The sequence below is a fragment of the Microtus ochrogaster genome, linkage group LG4 (assembly GCF_000317375.1).
Source record: "Microtus ochrogaster isolate Prairie Vole_2 linkage group LG4, MicOch1.0, whole genome shotgun sequence".
NCBI lineage: Eukaryota > Metazoa > Chordata > Mammalia > Rodentia > Cricetidae > Microtus > Microtus ochrogaster.
This window is the reverse complement of record NC_022030.1, coordinates 48,398,333-48,412,699: the sequence shown is the minus strand read 5'-3', so window position 1 is coordinate 48,412,699 and position 14,367 is coordinate 48,398,333. Positions and strand designations below refer to the sequence as shown.

Here is a 14,367-nt window from a genome sequence, read left to right as displayed (position 1 = left end):
CATGTTGTTTAAGGGACTCTATTGCTTTCATAAAGTTAAATTTTTCCACTTCTTCTGTGTTAGGGTGTTCAAGTCCTTCTGTTGTAAGATCATTGGGTTCTGGTGTTTTCATGTTGTTTTTCAGATTATTGGGTGAATTTTTGCCTTGGAGCCTGCCCATCTCCTCCTATCGATGCTATCTAATGGGTCTTTTAACACCGCATCAGGTTTCCCTGCTGGCCGGGAGCTCCTCTTACAAAGTGCCCTAGCTTTGTTTCCTGGCTCCTGCCGGGGGTCCAAGATCCCTCTCACCACTCAGAAGGGTCTTCAGGAACAGGACCCGGCTCCTCGTTCACCAGGGACCTCGCCAACAAAAGGGCTATTACTCTGCAGGCCAGCCACCAAAACAGAGAAACTCCCACTGCCCTCTGCCCTGAGCTCCCGACCCAGCGCCCAAACAGGCTAAACTGGGTGATCCCGCAGCCCCACGGAAGGAGGCCCCTGGGCTCAAGCTGGGATGGGTCAGGGAGAGAGAGGTCACCGCAGAGGAGGAGCAGCCCCAGCAGAGGGTACCTGCCCTAGCAGACTAACCAGGGGTCGAGGGGGTCGGGGAATACCCCTGCTCCATTTCCTGTGCCCCACCGTGGGCCCAAAACACTCTCCCCACTCAGGATGGTCTTCAGGGACAGGACCAGGCTCCCCATTCGCCCGTGGACCTCGCCAATAAAAGGTCTGCCACTCTGCAGGCCAGGCCCCAAAAAACCTACTTGATTTAGTAGTAGTGGGGCGATCTGCTCTCACTGTGGGCTTCACTGTTTCATGCTTGGACTATCCTGCATCCGCCGCTGGGGCCTGCGTGCGGGGTCTCTGCGGCCGGGTCTTAGCCGCCTGGGGCCTGCACGCCGGGTCTCCCCAGGTCCATCATGATAAAAAGTCAATCTTACCACCATAGTGCAGTTGCTAAAATGAGAATGTTTAACATTTGTACAGTGCCCGTTATCTGATCTCATTTTCTGAGTATTAACAACAGTGTCCTCTATAATTCCTTTTAGAGTTTCCTTTTTTTTTCTAAATGAGTAAATCAAGAAATTTCTTAGATTTGAACTGCTTTGACTCAAATATAGCAAATTAACATTATTCATTTTCATTGCTACCACATTTTGCTGTGTATTTTACTTGCTAATACTATAATTTTTTTCTCTTTTTTAAAAATAAGGCCTCACTTTTTTCTGTATTCTTAAGTAAAAGATCAATTTTTGTTTTGTCATTATGATGTGTAGTATTTGGATATGCAACCTTTATTGGATGAATTTAATAAGTGTTTCTTCTTTCACTTGAATTGTTAAGTTTTCTGTTACTTTAATTACTTGGTACAAGAATGATGTGTTTTGTAAATATTAAGTGAAATATATAGGATAAATTACATGTATCCCAAAGAGTAGAGTTTACAGGTATATTTATGTGTAATATAAAAACAGAGGGTCTAGACAGACTTATCTAGAATAAATAAGAATAAAACAATATGACACACAACTGATATTTCTTCGAATATAAAGTAAATGTAAATAAGGCAGGTTTAATGACAAAGGCATTATAGAGAAATTTTCTTGAACAGTTTCAGCCTGTGTGGAAGCTGAGGCAGATGCATCACAAAGTTAAGGCTTGCCTGGCTACAAAGTGATAGTTTAAAGTCACGACACTCGGGTTTCAAAAATTATTTTTTAAAACACTGGGAACATGTCTGAGTGGTAGAACATCCGCATAGCATGCATGAAGTCCTAATAAGTGTTTAAAGCATCATTGGTGATGGTGCACAATTGGATTTCTAGGAAGAGGATTGTTGGTACTTATTGCCAGCCAGGTTATGCGAAAAACAGCTCCAGATTTGTTGCTTTCCATGTCTCAAGGGAGTAAGGCCAAGAACAACAGAGCAGGGTACTGTGTATAGACAGTTAAGAAAAAGAATGATTGCTATAGAAATTAAAGACAGGAGCTAAAGATATGGCTCTGAAATTAATGCTGCTGCTTTTCCAGAGGACCCAATTTTGATTCCCAGCACGCATTTCAGACTGCTCACAACTGCCTGTGACTCTAGCTCTGGGGGATCTAATGCCATCTCTAACCTCTACAGGCATTCACACAAGAGGCATACATTCACACAGACACATACATATGAATTAAAGGCAATCAGAATAAATATAATTGATGTCCCTAAAGTACAGGCTCCAGGACAGTGGTTCTCAACCTACCTAATTCTAAAACCCTTTAATACAGTTCCTCTTGTTGTGATCACCAACTCTAAAATTATTGCTACTTCATAACTAACTTTGCTACAGTTGTGAATTGGAATGTAAATATCTGATATGTGACCCCCCCCCCCCGAGGAGTTGCAACCCGCAGATTGAGAACTACTGCTCTAGTAAGTATTCATTTATATAATGTTAGTTTAAATTAAGGAAGAATTCATTTGTAGGTTAAAAGAGTAAATAACTTGGGAAAACTAATATAAGAAGTCATCATTAATACTTTCTGTGTAAGGTTTGGACTGAGTATTACTGTGAGTGACTCAGTGGTTCTAACTACCTGTCTTACTACTTTGTTAAGAGAATGTTTGAATATAGTATAAACTTTGCTACAAAACACAAAAACAAGAGGCTTGTGAGTGGAGAGAAAAAACAACAAGACACCATTTCACGTTTGCTTTTCTTTTTTAATTTTAGGGAGGCACTGCTGTGGGCTTAGCATCTAAACCTTTTCAGATTCTTTATGGACACACTGATGAGATATTGAGTGTGGGCATCAGCACTGAACTTGACATGGCAGTATCAGGGTCAAGGGTAAGATTTCACCTTTAAGAAATAATACTTTTTCTATAAATTGTGTAACAATGTTTATATTTGAAAAGTTTTATGGAAATAGAATATTTTTAATATTTATTTTGAGCATTGTTAACGTAGAGTAATACAGAGAGAATAAACTTAAAAGAGGCTATGTTGTATTTGGGGATCTTATTGGCTTTACTAGTTCAGGAAGATGACACTCTATAAGATGATATGCTACTTAAAATTCTAAGATTAGGGTTTTACCTAAAGCATATAACTCATCAATGAGGTAATTATTTCCTAAGATTAGGGTTTTACCTAAAGCATATAGCTCATCTATGGGGTAACTATTTCCTCAGTGTCTTTCCCACATTATTTTCTCAGTGTCTTTCCCACATCTCTTTATTCAGCTACTTTGCCTTCTCCTTTTGTTGTTTTGTGTTTTTCATTCTCTGGAATCTTCTGTGTGTAGGATGGTACTGTGATTATACATACCATTCAGAAAGGTCAATACATGAGGACTTTACGGCCACCTTGTGAGAGTTCCCTGTTCCTGACCATTCCCAGTTTGGCTGTCTCTTGGGAAGGACACATTGTCATCTATTCCAGCTTGGAGGAGAAGCCCACTCTCAAGGTATTTGCTTCTGTGCAGCAGGTGTAGACCATCACTAATGTTTTCTCCCCTCACTGCAAGGGCAGCTTTTCTATGGTTCAGTTGTTCTTTCTCATTGTTAGATAGACTTCTACCACATTATTGTCCTGATATTTATATTTTACTTCAGATATTTCTTTTGGCCTAATATTATACAAGGTTTCGAATGTAATTCCTTTTTTTTTTAAGATCTACTTATTCTGTATTCAGTGTTCTGTCTTCATGTCTGTCTGTCTACATGCCAGAAGAGGGTACGAGATCTCATTATAGATGGTTGTGAGCCACCATGTGGTTGTTGGAAATTGAACTCAGGACCTCTGGAAGAGCAGTCAGTGCTCTTAACCTCTGAGCCGTCTCTCCAGCCCCCTCAAACGTAATTTCTTTTAGCTAAGGATGTAACTTGGTTGGTAGACTGTTTGTCTTGCAAGCATTGGAACCCTAGATTAACTACCTAACCCCACATACACAAAAAGCAATTAAAAAAAAAGACAGAGTTTCTTTGTATCGCACTGGCTGTCCTGAAACTCACTCTCTAGACCAGACTAGCCTCAAACTAAGAGATCCACCTGCCTCTGCTTCCTGAGTGCTGGGATTAAAGATGTGTGCCACCAGTGCCAGTGGTAGTATTAGGTATATCATGAACTTCAAGTAGCAGTGATAGCCAACATTTCTTTTGCAGGTAGGACAGTGTAGAAATAAACTGGATCTCCATATATTTATTTCCTTCTAATAGTAAAGCTTTAAATATAAGGAACATATTTTTTAGGAATGTGAAATACTTTTGAACTGGAATATTTTAACTCTTTGATTTAACTCATAGTTGTTTCCATGGCAATAATGATTTAAAGTCAATCTGATAATTTTCTGTATACTTTTTCTTTGAATACAGTCATGTTTTTATTCCAGAAATCTGATTTGTTATATTTTAATTGACAATATGAAAACTCAACTTTTATGCAAGTTCCCTAAACTTTCCTGTTTCTTTATAGGATAAGAACATGTTACATGTGTTTTCTGTAAATGGAAAGCATCTGGGGTCTCAAGTCCTGAATGAGCAAATATCAGACATGTGCATAATTGGGGAGCACGTAATCACTGGCAGCATACAAGGGCTCCTGTCTATAAGAGAGCTTCACAGGTAAGTGAATTAAATTAAAATGTTCAAACTGTCTGAAGAAGAGGTAGCAACTTACAGTTCAGAGGTTCAGTAGGGAGCATGGTGGCTGCAGGCGGATGTGCTGGAGAAGTAGCTGAGAGTCCTACATCTTGTAGGCAACAGGAAGTCAACTGAGACACTGGGTGGTTCCCGAGCATAGGAAACCTCAAAGCCCACCCCACAGTGACACACACTCCTCCAATGAGGTCATACCCACTTCAGCAGTGCCACACCTCCTAATAGTGCCATGCCCTTATGGGGGTCAGTTACATTGAAATCACCACAGGGACCTTGTCTCCTAGAAGATAGGAGGTGAGAGCAGACACCTGAGGTTGTCCTCCGAGCTTCACATGTGTGCCAGCCTGCACACATCTGCATCGAGTGTTCTGAGTATGCTGGGATATACTTACAATAGCAGCGTCTGGGACTCAGTCCCTTTTCCAATGATAGCTTTGCTTTTTTCTCTCTCTCTCATCCTTATTTTAAGAGTCTTCTAACAAGAAGATTTGCAAATTAGAAAAACCAATGGACTCCTTTAGCTTTAATTACACACACACACACACACGCACACGCACACGCATATATAAATATACCTAAGTCATTGGGTTCTCCACTTTCTAATCTTTAAATAACCGAAGGCATTTATTGTAATGGAATATTAGACAAAGCAAAAAAGACCTGTTTTATTAACCTCAAATATCACACACATGTACTTTCTTTGGGACTTTTTATTCACCTTTTATTTACAGATAAAAGCATTTAATGAAAGAACTTAAATTCTTGGTATTGTGGTGTTTATAATAATTGACCTTGAAGGGTTTAAGACTCTTTAGAAGTTGCCAGTTAAGGTAGCACGTTCAGGAGGACTGAGAGTTCAAAGTCATCCTAGCCTGCATAGCAAGACCCTACCTCAGACAACAACAAAAAGAGAAGTTGTGTTTGCAGAAGAGTTTAAGAATTTCTAGGATCTGAATAATCAGAAGAGTATTGTTTAAGAATTAATAGGATTTGAAATGAAGATGAACTTAGGGAAATTATGAGAAAATGAACTACAGTTGGGGATGTGATACATCTGTAAAGTTGAAGTGCAGAGGTAGATGACGAAGTTGCCTTCCTGTATAACCTTCTGTGCATCCATCCTCTGTGCATGTAACTATATCTGTTTTTATCTCTTTTAGTTTGAATCTCAGCATCACTCCGTTAGCCATGCGATTACCTATCTACTGTGTTTCCGTAACCAAAGAATGCAGCCACATTCTTGTAGGCTTAGAAGATGGCAAATTGATTGTAGTAGGTGTTGGCAAGCCAGCCGAGGTAAAATTCAGCATCGTGGATTCTCCCTTACTATTGTGGGTTCCTTACTATTGTGGGTTTCTTCGGCCCTTCATTCTAGCTGATTCAGAAGTCTCCATTATGAATAAACTGAAACAAATTTGATGTTTCAGAAAGAGCCAAAGTATAAAGTTGTTAAGTGGTAGTGTTTATCCTATGATAAAATTAAAAGCATGCTCATGGATTGGTCTTTGTATCACTGTGTGAATGAGAAAAATATTTTACTCCAAATCAAGACTCAAGAGGACTATACAGATTGGAGGCATAAGTTCCTATAAAAATAAAATATAGGTTCCAACAGTAAAACTAATTTGATTTCATAATTACAAAGCATGAGTTATTTATTATATAAAGGCATTGTTTTTTAATTTGGAACTACAAATATCTTATATCCATATCCTTATTCACAGTGAGTTTACTGTAACAAAAAATTTACTTGCCTAATAGTCTTTCATGGATCTGACATTTGTTCCTCAGAAAACGTAATGACTCCACACCAGGTAACTTAATGATTCCCCCAGAAAACTTATTATATAGAATTAAACTAGTCATTGCATTTTTTGTGACACTCTTAGCTTTTCCTGAGAAATGTAATATTGTATCTACAGGTGTTTCTTCAAGAGAAGATATTAAGTTAGTGGTAGTACATACCTATAATCCCAGTGCTTGGGAGACAGAGGCAGGAGAATACCACAATTTAGGGACCAGCCTGGTGTACATAGTAAATTCTAGGCAAACTAGAGCTATATACCAAGATCTGCTGTCAAAACAACCACAGAAAAAGGCTAGAAAGACGTCACAGCAGGCCAGAACTTTTGTAACTCTGCAGCTGGGGCTCAGTTCCAAGCACTCACACAGCAGAACCTCACGACCGTCTGTCATTCCAGGTCTAAGAAAACTCACACCCCTTCTTACCTTCACAGGCACCAGGCACATGTAGGCCAAACGCTCATTTGCATAAAATAACTAAATATGTAAAAAGAGAGTTAAAAACATTTTAAACATGTTTCCATTTAACATTGAGGTTCTTGATAGTTTCCTGAATTGCTTCCATCTTTCCCCTGTTAGTGTGATGATTACGTAGAACTCTGAGTACACACCTGTAATCCTTGCTAGTTGGGAGGCTAAGGTAAAAGAATCATAAGCAAAGATCTGCCTGCCTACTGGGTGAGTTCAGGGTCAGACCAAGCAACTAGTGAGACTTTGTCTAAAAAAGGGATATAGCTCCATGCTCTAGAGTATTTGCCTAACAAGAGGAGGCCTTGAGTTCAGTCTCTTGTACTGCAGTTATTAATCAAGAATCTTTTAAAATGTTAGCAATTTTGCTAACAAAACCTGTTCTACAAATTCAGTGTCACATATATTGATTTTATGTATCTTCATTTTTCTTAACATCTATTCATTTCTCTGGATTACCTTAAACAGATGCGTTCGGGTCAGCTTTCTCGAAAATTGTGGGGATCTAGCAAGCGACTCAGCCAGATTTCAGCTGGAGAAACTGAATATAATACTCAAGATTTCAAATGATTGTTATTCCCACCTCCTGTGATGGAAAACCAAACTGCAGTTATTGCTTTGTCCCTTTAGCTGCGCTCTACTCGCGGGAAGTCTTCAAGGATTTTATCTTTAAAACGTTTAAAGATTACGGCGGTTTGATATTTGTGAAGATGTAGGTTGAGTTGTGGAGGCTGAGGCAGGTGGATCAAGTTCAAGGTCAGCCTGGGCTACATAGCAAGACCTTGCCACAAAAATTAAGTAAATAAATAAAGTTGTAGGTTCTATTAAATCAATTTTAAAAGTTTCATCAGCAATGAGTCTAGTTTTGTTAACCAGTACTAAAGTTGAATTGAGAAAATATATTTGATTCAATTTGGTAATCCATTCCTAAATCATTAAATCCAATTTTTAAAAAACAAACTTCTAATATTATATACTTAGATTGAATTCCCTTAATCTAAGTAGCAAAATTTAAGACATTTCTGATAAAGTAGCAGAGATGATGGAGAGTTGACAGATGTGGCTTTTCATGTATTCTTCAGATAATCATTTTTCTTTTTACTCACCATTTCATTAAAAGCATAACCTTTTAGGCATTTGTTGTACAATTGAGTTTTCAAAAATTGCAGGCCTGTATAATTGGATTAAATACAAATACTGAAATAAACATTGGTTTATTTCCCTACCTTTAATATATTAGTAATAAAAATTTACTAAATTGCATTATTATTCTTAAGTAACAAAAGTTGAATAGGAAAAAGAAAAACTAGAGATAATTTTGACGAATGTACTTCATTAACAGTATATTCAAACAAAAATGCTGACTGTGGCCCTGGTCAACTGGTCCTTTAGTAACATTTGCAGCACAATTTACATGTGTGAAATTCAAAATTTTGTGAATTTGTCTTTATTAAGCAAAAACTGTACTCTCTTTGTGGTTAATCCTTTCTATCCTGATGATCATGAGTTGTCAGTGATGTTCTAAGAGGTCGTAAAAGATGGAGTAACACTGCATAATTCAGAGTAGCCATTTAGATAAAGTAAAATCTTTTATTGCATGTTATATACAACTGTTTGGATGATAGCTATTTTGTTACAGCTTGTTAAATATTACATTATATCTAATTTTTTAAGTAAAAATGTTGATTGATTTAATTTGGAATTCAAAGTAATTGTTATTTATTTTTTTGTAAAATTGACTTTTGAGTTATTAGGGTAGAGAAGTTTTACAACTACAAGTATTGGCAATCTGAGACTCCACAGGCTTTGGGAAGATTGGTGAATCTCTGAAGTTGTACGGAAATTTATATATTGAGCCTATTTTCAGGAAAGAATTATTGCATGATTTTCTTAAAATGATTTATGGGCAACAACAGATGATTTTACAATGGTAGCCTTTCAAAATTATATTCTCTTTTATTCTGCTGACCATACATTTCCATATACCTGATTGTCTTTTCAGTTGAATCCTGAAGAAATTTTGATTTTTCATTTTCCCTCTCCTATTGACCACAGTACCCTATGGTCTTTTCTTTATAATCCCATAAATAAGTTTTTAAAAATATAGGTGTAAAAGACTATGTTTAGGAAAATTTTACAATATTTTGATTTGTTGTTGGTCAGGATTAGTAAAACACTGTAAAATCACTGTTTAATAAGTTAAAATTGTCTGATTAGGGAAAAAATAGCTTCAAATGGCACTGATATCAACTGGTAGAAAAGTAGAATTTGTGTAAATGTGATGATTTCCTTTTTGAAAGACTTCAGGAATTTGTTGGAAGTGTCAGGAGTCAATAGAGATGATTATGGTACATGAAACATTTCTTCTTTTCATTTCTGCTCCTCCAGTTTCCACATACTGGACCATCTATTCATAGAAATTATAAGGGAGTTCATGTCAGAACCAACATGATTCGGTGATTTTTTTCTTATTGTTGGGCTTATTTTTTATTTATATATTTTATTTTTGGTTTTTTGTTTTGTTTCGTTTTCTTCAAGACAGGGTTTCTCTGTTTAGTTTTGACTGTCCTGGAACTCATTCTGTAGATCAGATTGGCCTTAAACTCAAAAAGACCCACCTGCCTCTGTTGCCTCCCAAATACTGGGATTAAAGGCGTGTGCCACCACTGCCAGGCAATGATTGGTTATCAGTCCGTAGTAGAATGCTTGCCTATATTGTTCAAGATCCTGGGTTTACTCCCTAGCATGTATGAAAGAGACAGAAGAAACAAAGACAGGTACTAACTGAGTCCAAATCAAGACTTGGTAAGGGTTTCTTTTGGCAGTTTATCCACACATGCTGCTCTTTCATGGCTCATAAACAAGAAGCTGTGCTCAGTTTTATATAGGTCTGACCCGTGTACAATCAATGTTAGATGTTAAAGGAAAATTGTTCCTTTTAATTATTTTGAGGTTTAGAAAATGCTAGCTCTATTCTTGAATAATGAACTTTTTGTTTTGTTGTCATTGTTTGTTTGTATTTCAAGACAGGGTTTCTCTGTATCGCCCTGAAACTCACTGTGTAGACCAGGCTGTATTTGAACTCAGAGATCTGCCTGATTCTTCCTCTTGATTAAAGGTGTGACTGCCACCACCCAGCCAAGAATGAGCTTTTGTATTAATTAAAATAAGCAAATCTAGTGGAGCTGTTACCTGAGTTAATATATTCGTCACGTAAACAGTAGAGCCATGAAATTAAAAGTCACTAGATAATATCACTAGTAAGATGCACTTTTACAGTGGAGTGTAGCTGTTATCCATAGAAACTTTCATAATGTATATTGGAAGAAATTATTAGAATGGATTGATAGCTGGATATTTTAGTTAATGAGTATAAAATCTCATCTTGGCTGCTGTTGGTGTCAGTTCATCGTTTCAGGACTTTTCATCTACTTTTGTTTCTTGATAGTAATAATGATGAATATTAAAATCTCAGGTAATAAGAGATTTATGCTAAGATAATGTTCTTTCTTTTGGAAAGTGAGGTCAGAAGTTGTTTTGCTGTTGTTGGTGGTGGCAGTGTGTGCATATTTATACAATTTGCTGTATGTACTTAGAGAATAAAACACTGTAATATATAACTCCCCCCCAGTCAGTATTCTGTTATTGTAAAATTGAAGAAAAAGAACAAATCAGAACATGAAAGTCAAGGAACTGCAAAAATAAAGATTAGCATTAACTTTCTAGCCAGTGTTGCCTGTGAAAGAAGTTTCTGTTAATTTCCCTTAGTCACAGTACATCCTCGTGTGTGAGGAGAAGTTTCTCTTTTTCCTTGTGATACACACGGCACTGTTCTTCACAGCGCTGACACTGGAGTGCTACATACTACTAAAGAGTAAGTGTGCCCACAAAATTAGAATTTAGACTTGAGGATTGACTCGTAGTCATAGCTTCATTGTATTTCTTTTCAAATATCCTAAGAAAGTGAAACTGAGTGCCAGTTTTTGCTTAGTGTTGATAGAGGCATGGCATTTACCTGTAAATATAACATTATTCTTACTAAAGATATCTCTAAGGAAAGCTTTAATTGAATTTTGAGCTGTCAATTCTTTTTAAAATACGTTTATAAAGTAAGTAGCGTCATCTTTGCCTCCTTTTTCAATAAAAACATGAGACTTTTACTGTATTGGATATGAACAAGGTATTAAATGTGTAATACCTATATCTGGGATGTGTGTGTGAAGGTGTTCTCACATTGCTAAACCTATTTTCTTAACCCTATCTTTACACTTTTTGAGTGATATGTACATTTTTTATCTAGACCCAAACCCTGATGTAAGTGTTCTGTCTCTAACAGAAACTTCTTTTCCCACTGGCAGCAAATACTCTTTCTTAGTACTTTTTCCTAATTTGTGTGCATGTCATATATGTAGCATTTTGTTTGTTTTAGATGATCCCATATAAACATGGTTCTGAAAATTTTCCTCAAAGTGCCTTTTCTGATGACATTAGGCAACAATACAATGCTATCAGGCTTTAATATTACTTATTACTTACATAATTTAAATACAGCATTTTCTGTGCCACTGATTATTCCAACACCAGGCCGTGTCTTTGTTTCATATGGACAGAACCACTCTATTTCCTTTTCATTATTGAAAAGTTCGTTAATTTTATCATGAGCTCTTAGACTTTCATATTTAAAATCACAATTTACATTTACCTCCAATAATATTGTCTGCTTGCTATTAATATTTCCTAACTCAATATTTTCCACACCAATATTTCGACAAAAAGTGTAAAATTTTTTTTCCCAGTATTCGGGAGTGAACTCAGGGCCTCACGCATGTTAGGCAAGATAAAAAGCATTAGTAGTCAGTGCTAAAAGAAAGAATCAGATGTCTTATAGCATTGAAGTTATAATGAATAGAGTTCTCCCACTATGAAAGCATTGAGTAAATCCTCCTAAATACTCTTGGTGATGTTTGCAGGTATGCCTCTGTATGAAATATTCTTTAATATTTTCATAGGTTTTAGAAGTTAGAACTAATAGAGCATAAACATCTGAGAGCTTTAGGCTAGGGATGTATCTTAGTGATGGAACATTTCATATGAAGTCCTGGGTTTGGCATGGGTTCTTTACTCCAACACTGAGGCAGTGTAGAGCCTCACACAAAGAGCTCTCCCACTGACCTCAGCACGTCAGCTCACAGAGTGGCTCCGAGTTCGAGGGAGCAGAGCAGACCTACCTGTAGGATTCATCAGTAGGCTAGGCCTCAGTAATACGTGGGACTTTCACAGGTTCAATCAATCCCAGCTCTCAAAAATTATAAATAGATGTATGTACATATAATGTATATAAATGAATTTGTGCCTAAATTGTAGATACATTTTTATCTCTTGAAAATCATGTGACCATCATAAATATAGGATTTACATCTCTGCTTTTTGGTTATATGAAAATTATGTGGTTTTATTTATTATAAAAACCTTATATAAACATAGCCACATTATCAACTTAAGTTTTTTTGGCAATAGTTATTCATTAGACACATTTTTTAGACTAGTACCTTTACTGAAACAACACAGAAGTGGTTTTTAAACACATTGCAAGGTTTGGACACATGAAGATAATTCTTTTAGTGTCAAAAAGACACAAATTCAGAGGCATATATCTTTCCCTAATGCACAGAGCAAGTTGAAAGTCACTGATTCGATATTCTTTTGTCTATGAAACAGTTTTCTTGTTAACCTTGAAAATACATATCTTGCATAAATTAACATAAGAATAGCCAGATTTCATCATTTGAAAAATTAGGCAAAGTGGTACATACACATGGTTCCAATTACTTGGATGAGATGGAAGGATCACCTGAGCTGGGAAGTTCAAGATCAGCCCGGACAATGTAGAAAGCCTTCATTTTAAAAGAAAGCAAATAATTTAATTAATGTTACAAAGGTGACTGTTAAAGAAGTGTTGCTGCTGTGTATTTCCTTTTATAGTGAGTTTTTTTAGTAATTTATACTTATTCATAATTATAATAGTTACAAAGTGTTTCACTGCTTTATAGTGCTATTGTAAATGAGCAATCTAACATGAGACTAAGGACAGTTAGGATTTAGATGAGACTGAGAAGTTTTACTGATTAAAGTACGAACTATTTTTAAAAGAAGTCTTACAGAGCAGTGGTGGTGCACACCTTTAATCCCAGCACTCGGGAAGCAGAGGTAGGTGTTCTCTGTAAGTCTTTACTTTATTTAAGATTATTTAAGTAATATATTCTGTTGACATATTAAAATTACATGCTTTCTTATAGTGTAGTCAAATTGAGAATTATGCTTTTAATGTCCCTTTTTTTCTCTTCCTTTTTTTTTGTGTTTGTTTTTTGTTTGGGGGACAGATTCTGACTGTTGTAGTCTTGGCAGGCCTGGATGTATCCTTGTCAACGAAGTTGGTCACAAACTCAGAGATCCATCTACCTCTGCCTCTCAAGTGCTGAGATTTTCAAGAATATACATAATTATTTTGCTCAACAGAAATAATTCTGTCAGGGAGATAACAGTAGTTAAATTTAATTGAAAATAAATTTGTATTATATTGGAATTAAAGAAAAAAGATTTTGGAAGTTTAAATGTTTTGTTAGGTAATCCCTAATGACTTTCATATAGTTTTACACTCATTCCAAGATTATGGTATATTACAGTAGCTCTATATTTTTTTCAAGACAGGGTTTCTCTGTCCTAGAACTCACTTTGTAGACCAGCCTGGCCTTGAACTCAAAGAGATCCACCTGCCTCTGCCCCCCAAGTACTGTAACTAAAAGGATGAGCCACCACCAGCACCTTACAACGACTCTTACTGCTGAAGACCTTTTACATTTTGAACATTTCTTTTTCCTATTCTGCCTTTTACTTCTCAAAGACTGTGCTTCATAGATACTACCAAAAGCATTTTATATGTAGTTGCTGTTACTTATAGTCAAATTTACATAAGAAAACTTTCTAGGAAGCCATGTGACTTTCTGCTAAATTCTTTTACAGGATAAACTTACCTTTCTCTATCAGATTGCTTTTGTACAGTTGGAGACAAAAAAAATAGCAAAAAGTAATCAGATCTCTAGATAGCCATTCTCTATCAAATTCATTGTTAAATTAAGACAAAATTTAAAAACATATTTGATTAATTTGACGGTTTTTCTGGGACAGATTAATTAGAAGCATTTCTGCTTTAACAGGATGACAGTCTTTTGAATACATGAATATACACTAACTAGTTCAGAAGGCTTAGCTGAACATCCAAAATGACTTGTTTAAAAACAAGTTTTTATACTTCTTACCTGAGTATGGTAGTGCACCTCTAATCCTGACATAGGCTACAGCAGGAGGATTGCTTCAAGTTTGTGAGCTACCCTGACTATAGAATGAAACCTCCCCCCACTCTCTCTCTGTGTGTGTGTGTGTGTGTGTGTGTGTGTGTGTGTGTGTGTGTG

At 36.5% G+C, this 14,367-nt stretch overlaps 1 protein-coding gene across 1 annotated transcript in view; it reads left to right on the top strand.

Moving 5' to 3' along the window:
• Nucleotides 1–14,347, top strand: part of Nbeal1 (neurobeachin like 1) — a 113,058-nt gene extending 98,711 nt beyond the window's left edge. The window contains exons 39-43 of the mRNA XM_026786168.1: nt 2,700–2,816; nt 3,274–3,435; nt 4,443–4,591; nt 5,788–5,923; nt 7,367–14,347. Coding sequence (XP_026641969.1) covers nt 2,700–2,816; nt 3,274–3,435; nt 4,443–4,591; nt 5,788–5,923; nt 7,367–7,468 — 666 coding nt within the window. The 3' untranslated portion in view covers nt 7,469–14,347. The remainder of the gene's footprint in view (nt 1–2,699; nt 2,817–3,273; nt 3,436–4,442; nt 4,592–5,787; nt 5,924–7,366) is intronic.
• The last annotated feature ends 20 nt before the right edge of the window (nt 14,348–14,367 follow it).